The following is an 8,277-nucleotide window of genomic DNA, read 5'->3' as shown; positions in this document are numbered from 1 at the left end:
TAACATAATTGAAATACCGATGCCTTTCTTTTTAAGTCAGAGCATTGGAGCTTAAAGCCAGAAAGAGGTTCTTTTCTCCTGAACAGTTTGGGAAGTAGCTTCTGTCACCTCTTTCATATTCCTCCCAGCACCGTTATCTTTTGAGATCTTCCTCTTGAAACCCGCGGCGTTTACCTTGCATAGGAAACTGGCTCTTAATAACAAATCCAAAGAATGTCTATATTAAAAAGTGACTCTTGCTAGGTGCCCCGTCCCTTGATACAAGTCTGCAGGGTTGTTTTCCTAAGGAATTGTCAGGAATGCTAAACGCCTCGTCTGCCAGAGTAAATTGTACTCGGAGCTACGGGCACAGCTCCCTGGGCTGCCCTTTCACCCCTTCACTTTATATGTTCCTCTTATTAAGGAGAAAAATGTTTCAATATGTTGGAATTTGGGGTAAAGCTGAGAAAGGGAGAAACGGAGCCGAGTGGGGAAGGACATTTTCCAAATACTTTTCGTAACCCCGAGAAGGGTTACATTAAAAAGCGTGTCTGTCTCACTGAACTGCATATGTGTTCCTACCTCAGATCAGAGCAAATGATCTACTGGTGCAACTCCACTGATTTCATACCATTACACCAGCAGATACATTTGGGTCTGTAGAGTTCAAAGAAGATATATTGTTTTCCTCCCTGTTTTTTGTTTGTTTGTTTGTTTGTTTTGCTGGTTGAGACACTGTTTTTTAGTAAATAGCTAAGAGAATCGGGGAGGTTTTGACTGGCAAAGAGAAGCAAAGTGTAAGAGAAGCAAAGTGTTCACATTCTTGATCCTGTGGGTGGAACAGCTCTTTCAAGTCCCCTTTCCGTGTGTATGTGTGTGTGTGTGAATTTGGTTTATCATATTTTCAGACCCGTTTCAGTGGGAAATAGGTGACCTGTTTTGCAAGGTAGGCTCCGTTTGTTTGTTTGTTTATTTATTTAAAACCAAGGCAAGATGATTTAAAAACGGATATTTGAAACTTCCTTGGTTAAAAAAGGGGGCTTAAGGTAGTCCTTGAGCTCCACTCAGCGTTCCTTTTTGGCTTGACTCCTCAGCAATATTTTCCTATAAAAAACGTGGAATTTTTTTTTAAAGTTCCTTAAAGTTGCTGGCAGGACAAGGGAGGGTCTTTGGGAGGATGGCAGGGGAGCTGTGACAGAGGCGAGGATGTCACATTAGGATGATTAACCAGAGGCAGTAGCTGAAATATTGATAAGGGGAAAACGGAAATCAAATTTCAAGTTGCAGCGGGGAGGGGGCAGGGGATAGGAGAGGGAAGAAGAAAAGCGCTGGCTCGAGCTGAGCGCATTACAGAAGCCCCCTGAGGATATGCAGACTGTCTGGATGTGCTAGGGAAATTTAACTTCAGTGCTGCCTTGGATCCATCAGGTTTAATCTCTCCTTTGCCACACTGCCGCAGCAGGGTTACAGTACAGACCTGGTGGGGATTTTATTTTTGGTCTCAACCTGGATCTTTACAAACTGCTCTTCCACTGGTTGAGGGGAAAGGGTATAAAAGGTGAGTCCTTTGGAAACAATAAACCAGAGCAGTTAACACAAAAGACCCTTTTAGACGGTGGATGATGCTGGCAGGGTGAAGCTATTGGGAAATAATCCAGAGTTGCCTTTTAAAGATGAATCTGAATATGCAGATGTGTTTGTTGATTTGAAACATGCCTAATTATGCACGGGGAGCAAATGAGGGGGCTGATTCAGCGTGAGGGATAAAAGGAGGGAGGGAAATTAAGTATGAAGAATCCCTGACTCCAGCAAATTTAATGCCCAAGGAACGTTACCTTGCCCCCTCAACTCATAAGAGGGTTGGAGGATTTTTCCCCACTCCTTGTTGCAAGTTCAGAAGCAAAAGAAACTGGATCGTGTTAAGGAGGAAGGAGAGAAAAATAAATGGTGCTTATCAGAAACACATTGTCGATTCGGTAATCAGTTGCCCTTCTCTGCCAGCTGGCCACGTAACAAATGCTTTAAAATCAATAAAAAGGGGGGGTCACGTGCAGATACAGGACAATTTATTTGCCAGGGTGGGATTTTTTTTTTAAATCAACAGATGTTTTCGAGCAGTTCAACCGCGAAGGCTGTGAGGGTACAGAGGTGTTCTCCGGGCATGGCAAACGCGGATCGGTGAATGAAACGCTGGATGCTGCGTGACTAGCTTATTACCGTGGGGTGCTAACTATGGGCTGGAGGTGCATTTAGAGGGGCATTCATTGGCAGATAGCATTGTAGCTAAACAGATCGTGGAGCAAAAACCCAGTTACGTGTCAGTTGGGTGGCATAATTTCTTTTATGCGTTCTATACAGCGCAGTTGGGCGTTCTAGCTGTCGTTGTGCGTGTAAACACACCTACAATAAACTACAGAGTTATAACCCTCCAGCCTTTCCTCAACAACCCCACAAAGGAATTTATGAGCTATTTGTAGCAAAACTACCTTGAATTTTTTGCCGTATAACCTTGATCTTGATGGGGTTTTAATCCAAATTCTGAAGAAAAATCGGCCTCTGATAAATTTTCCTCGGGAAAATCCGAGCGTCATAATAGCAACAATGCGAGTGGGAAGTAAAGGGTTTTTTTTTGCTTCTTTTAACGATGGATTTATTACAGTTGGTGGGCATTTTATAGCACTGCTCGGGGGGAATAAAGAGTTTCCTCTAATCTAGGGAAAGCGTGTATGGATGTGTGGAGAGAGATTTTAATTTGATTGCAAATTTCATTTGATCACTGAAGTTTGTTGTTGTTCTCTTGAATGGAAACTCGACTTTCTCCAGCCATCACATTTCACGATCCTTCCATTGTTAATCTCTGAATTGTGCAGTCCTGACCTTAGAAAAACTTTTCGTGATAAGATCATTATGTTACAAACCTGAAACTTCAGAGAGAGAGAGAGAGAGAGAAAGATTCTGCTTTGGTACAAGCTCTGAAGTGCAGCTGAATTTGACAATGTTACAGCACCATCACAAATGGGAGAATTGCAATTGACAACCCTGTAGTTTTTGTTGCCATTTAGGATTATATTTTCGTTCGCTATTTTTTAAATGATCATTCTTGTTTTGCAATAAAACTTTTGGCAAAACTATGATTTGTGGGAAAGGTTTCTTTACACTGGCGAGTTAATGACCCACAGTGGTTCTAATGAGTTAAGAAATACAACTGCATTTCATTCATGTAACCAAGAGAAACCCCTAGGTTCAAGTCAATAGGGTTAACTAGTCTCAACATGAAAACATGGGTATTTCTGCTAGCTTTTAATTGCTGATTAAGAAATTCACTTAATCAAACGTCAAACTCTCCCTCCCCCCAGTCAAAACTGGAGAGGGTTCTTTTCTGTAAAGCCTGCAGTTGAAAGGCAGATATTCAATCTTGGTTATGAGTTTACACTTCCTTGTTTTGGTAGAAGTTTTCCTATTTACCTTCTTTTAAAAAAAAGAAACATTCAAATACTTGAGCATAACATTTGAAATGTTTATTACTGGTTTTAATTTTCAAAACAAAACTATTGTTTGTTTGCTGGTCTTCATTTTTACTTTTTTCCCCCTTATTTTCAGGTCAATTTTAGGACCTTTTAAAATAGCTATTAAACATATAAGGATGTTTCAGACAGTACCAGACACTTCGTCTTACGTCAAGGTAAGACATGACAGCATCTTTAAACAGGTAATGTCAAAAATTACAATCCTCGAAAATTCAAGATCATTTATGTCTGTTTAAGAACCTGATCCAGCGCTCATTGAAGTTAATAGAAAAACTGCCATTGACTTCAGTGGGAGTTGGTTTAATCCTAAATGATCACACTTACACTTAGATACACAGAGCTCAAAAGAGGAATCTATCAGGGACCAATAACATATTATGGTGGTCTCTTCTTTTATATTGTAACCAATATTATCCTGAGGTGTCCTGAATTACAGTATAGATGCTAGATGTTAACCAATATGATAGTGATGATGTTCTAGCAATGGTTTACCATAATGGTTTCTTATATTGGTTTCCAATTTTCTGCTTTCTTGGCTACTATCTAATCTTGAACCAAAACTAAATTTCATTTTAAAATGCCTTTACCACTCTGCTGTGCAAACCACTGAACTTAATGTACAAAAAAATGATTGCCTAGATATGGAAAATGCTACATTTCGTCAAAATGAGTGTAAAGACAAAGCAAAAAGGAATTAACTGAATAATAAGCGTCTCTTTCATTTGTTGAGATAAATAGATTGCTGGACCAGATAGTGGTGTATAATACTGGAGCTTGCTTCACATTGTTCCTGATGGTTTTCCTATACAACCTACCCAGGTTATTTAGCAGGTACATAGATTCACCTGGTAACACCATACAATGGCTAATGCCACATATTACCAATTCTTGCCCTCCAAATATGTGTCTCATTGTTAAATTGGAGAAAGCAAAGTGTGGGTCTTAGCTTGTATTGTGATGAGTCATTATTGCCTCTATTTCTATTTCTATCAATCCCAAAGCAAATTCCAAGGGAAGGGTGGCAGATTCTTGTCCCTTTATAGTACCACTGAGCACTATATTATATTTGACATCATATAAGTTTTTTTTTCCACAACAGTTCCCAAGAATGTAAATAAACCAAGCCCAAGACATCTGGGTTACACGTTTAAGGCAAACCCTGCATGCCACAGCACTTAAGGAAAATCTAAAACACAAGACTCTTGACTCCCAGACTCATGGAATACAAGAGGGTGTTAACTAGAGCTGGGTGCATTGTTTGTAATGAAAAATGTATTATATTAATTTTGCCTCTTTTTCTCTTTGTTAAAAGTCCATGAGCAGATTGTGATTTTCATGTGCATAAGCCATTATTTTAAATGATTCTCTGAATAATTTCTGCATGTAATCCCTAGCTGGTAGCTTGTTCTGCAAACACTTTGCTGGGAGTATTCAAAACGCCCATTTTGTGGTGTGACGTGTGGCATTGTTTCTGTTTCCTAGTGGGATGAGTGTAAATCTCAGGGTCAGGTTTTTAAGCAAAAACTTGCATTGCAAATATTCAGAATTCTGTGTTCAGTGAATATTCTACAAAGCGCACTTAAAACTCAGTGTTTTCATGAGCACTACTACTGGTAAATGTTGTTCATTATATTCAGTGGGGTCTGGATCAGACCTTAGAATGCTAGAAACTTAGTTGGAAGTGACCTTAAAAGAGATGCAAATACCATCAGAGCAAAAACTCAAATGACTACTTCTGTAAACGTGCGTGCAGTCTATACCCAGCAGTAGAGTCAACTACCTTAATCTTTAGCGCGCCAGTAGGCAGAAAGAGGTGAACCCACTTTGTCATCCCATAGAAAGGTATCCTGGCAGGTTTGCCTTTCATTGTAAGAAGTGATCCTGCTGCCACTGAAGTCAGCTTATGGAATAGCTGAAGCCTATGAATTAGGTTTGAGGCCTAAATTGTTAGCATTCGTATGGAATGGAATTGGTCAACACAGAACTGCATCGAATTAGCTGTAATAGTGGGTGAGCTTTACTCAGGCAAAGCTCCCATTGACCTCAGAGGGTGTTTTTCCTGGGGGAGAGCTTTCCAACCCGGCCTATGTTCCTAGTTTCAATTGAACAGAGATAAACAGTTCATAGGATGTTGAACTCACACTGCAACATTTCATCATCATCTGCCATTTATTTTGGGGCAGGGACCCTGTCTCCTGGTATTTGTCTCTAAAGCATCGTGCACACTGATGTCATTGGGGAAATAACTTGTTTCCATACCTAAAAAACCAACAGGGTTTGAGTAAAGTCTCTTAAGAGCCTGATCCAAAGCCAGCTGAAGTCAGTGGGAAGATTTCTGATTGCTTTGGATCAGGCAATTATATGTCAATGTTGCAATCACATAAGCAGATGTTTAATTTTATTCATGAGTAGTTGCTCTGTGGTCAATGGGGCTGCTCACGTGATTAAAGTTAAGAACATGCTTAAGTGTTTGGAAGATCAGAGCCTTAAACATTAAATATACAACAGATAGAGTGAAATCCTGGCTCTGCTGAAGTCAATGGTAAAACTCCCATTGACTTCAATGGGGCCAGGATGACACCCATAGAATAGGTACCTTGTAGAAAACATTCACCTGCAGTGGAGGCACCATGGCCTAGTGGCTAGAGCACTGGCCTAGGCTTTAGGAGACTTGGGTTCTGTTTCTGGCTCACTCACTGATCTCCTGGGTAGGCTCAGGCAAGTCACTTCACCTCTCTTTGCTTTGGTGTTCTCGGCTGTAAAATGGGCATAATGGTATGGGGCATTTTGAGATCTACCAATGAAAAGTGCCATATAAGAGCCAGGTATTACTGTTGGATAGTGAAATATTGTTTCCTGCTCCCCCAAACAGCCTTTTGAGTGCTGGTCTCGGGGTATGAGGAGGTTCTAAGTTTTAATTCCTTCTTCTGGGAAGCCACTGGGCATTTTTTGCCTCTCACTTAATCTCTCTGGAAAATGGAGACTATATTTATTTGCCTACCTCTCAGAAAAGGTTGGGAGACTTATTTTAATAAATGGGCCAAATTCCAATTGCCCATTGGTCACTGGGGCTACTTGTGTGGAGGAGAAAAGTAGGACTGGATTTTTTATAAAGCTCCTTGACTAACAGTGTCATATCTATAAGCGTTATGTCAAGACGTTATCCCTTAACTCATGAAGATAAATGTCTTGTCTTTAAATGTCTCCACTGGTATAAATGAGAAGGGGCTGCAGGCAGGGTGTTCTCTGAAAGGGTCCCATGGTGATGGAATTTTCAGGATAATTTGGGTGAGGAAAGCATACGATGAGCTTTCCTGGGCTACATTGCAAAGCTCATCTTTTCCCTCAAGCATTTGAAATGGGGAGGGGGGAGTATTGTAAGGGTGGGGAATTGTTGGAGGGGGAAGGGCATCTGAGTTTTTAAATTGACTGGTTCACTGACGGCGAGTTATATTGAATCATACTGCTGAATTTCAGAGATTTCTGTGATGTATTTTTAAGTTGCATCAACAACACCTAGAGCACATGGATGGGTGCCTTTTTTTCTGTATTTGCATAAATCTAGTACATAATTATAACAATTTTAGATAGTTATTTATGTAATCTGAATACATGACTCATTATTTATATCTGAGCATGTGAACAAACCATCCTGATGTGCCTTCACATGACAAAGTAGTAGGCAAATATAATTATTATAAACTAATTATAGGTCCCTATTGTTTTCTTCTACATAATTATATGAATGTATATATGTCCCTTATGCCATTACTGTACTTGCTGATCTAAAAGGGCTGAATAATCAGCAGAGTACATCAGTGTGCGCTAATCTCATCTAAACGTAAGTACTTGACTTTAGAGAATGAAACGTGTAACGTAAATTGGAAAATTAAATTTAAAAAGAGAGCCCTGGAATGAGAACTGAGTCTTAACTGTCTGGGTATGGAAAGTATTAAGGCTATAAGCAAAGCAATATGACCTCTGAATACTGATTTTCCCAGTTCTTACCATTGCGCTCTGGCTTCGCTGAATCATCGTAGCATTTACTCCCCTTCTGCAGTGTCTGTGCTAGAGGCAGCGCACAAATGGTTTTTGATTGCCATATTCTGTTGTGTCTCTCCTCCTCCCTTTCAATAAGGATCCAAGCCACAATTTCCCCTCTCTCTAAAGCAAGGCCTAAAGTTGGTCGGGTCATGCAGAATCACACAGGTGGCCAACAGACCCTGCAAAATTGGAGAGAAGTGAGGTTGGGAGGAACAGTGACAGGGCCTAGTCAGAAGTTCCCACTCACAGGTGCTGCCTAGATGGGCCTGATGCAGGAATCACAGGGTGAAGTGCTATGTTAGGAGGTCAGAGCAGATGATCACAATGGTCCCTTCTGGGGACCACGAATGTATAAGGCATTATGAGGGAGTGGGGTGATAGGTACAATTTCCCCCTTCTTCTCACCCTTCAAATTCTGATGTTTCAGAATGGCAGAAGAAATGATGCATCTCCACTCTAGGTCCCCGCCAATATTTTGAAGGGGTTGTGTTCCCGCATTTAAACGGTGAGCTCCACATTTTGGGGGTATTTTCTTGCTCTTTTCAGGGCACAGAGGAGAAATCCACATGCCCACGATTAATAAAAGTGCCTATTTCACATCTAGCACTTTTCCTCAGTAGATCTCAAAGCACTCCACAATCTTTTAATGTATTTATCCTCACAATATCCATAGAAGGAAGGAAGCATTGTTATCTCCATTTTACAGATAGGAAACTGAGGCACAGAG

The 8,277-nt window shown here is 40.6% G+C and overlaps 1 protein-coding gene across 3 annotated transcripts in view; it reads left to right on the top strand.

Annotated features, from left to right (window-relative positions):
- Nucleotides 1-1,334: 1,334 nt before the first annotated feature.
- FLI1 (Fli-1 proto-oncogene, ETS transcription factor) overlaps nucleotides 1,335-8,277 on the top strand; it is a 113,468-nt gene continuing 106,525 nt past the window's right edge. For 2 of the 3 annotated variants that reach the window (XM_039496667.1, XM_039496663.1), the window contains exons 1-2: nucleotides 1,335-1,537; nucleotides 3,580-3,688. In XM_039496667.1, the coding sequence (XP_039352601.1) occupies nucleotides 3,623-3,688 (66 nt within the window). In that variant the 5' untranslated portion in view covers nucleotides 1,335-1,537; nucleotides 3,580-3,622. The remainder of the gene's footprint in view (nucleotides 1,538-3,579; nucleotides 3,689-8,277) is intronic. The other variant, XM_039496664.1, reaches the window with a different exon arrangement.

Source organism: Mauremys reevesii, linkage group 12 (assembly GCF_016161935.1).
Source record: "Mauremys reevesii isolate NIE-2019 linkage group 12, ASM1616193v1, whole genome shotgun sequence".
Classification (NCBI taxonomy): domain Eukaryota; kingdom Metazoa; phylum Chordata; order Testudines; family Geoemydidae; genus Mauremys; species Mauremys reevesii.
Note: the sequence above shows the minus strand (reverse complement) of the source record. Positions and strands in the feature narration are given on the sequence as shown.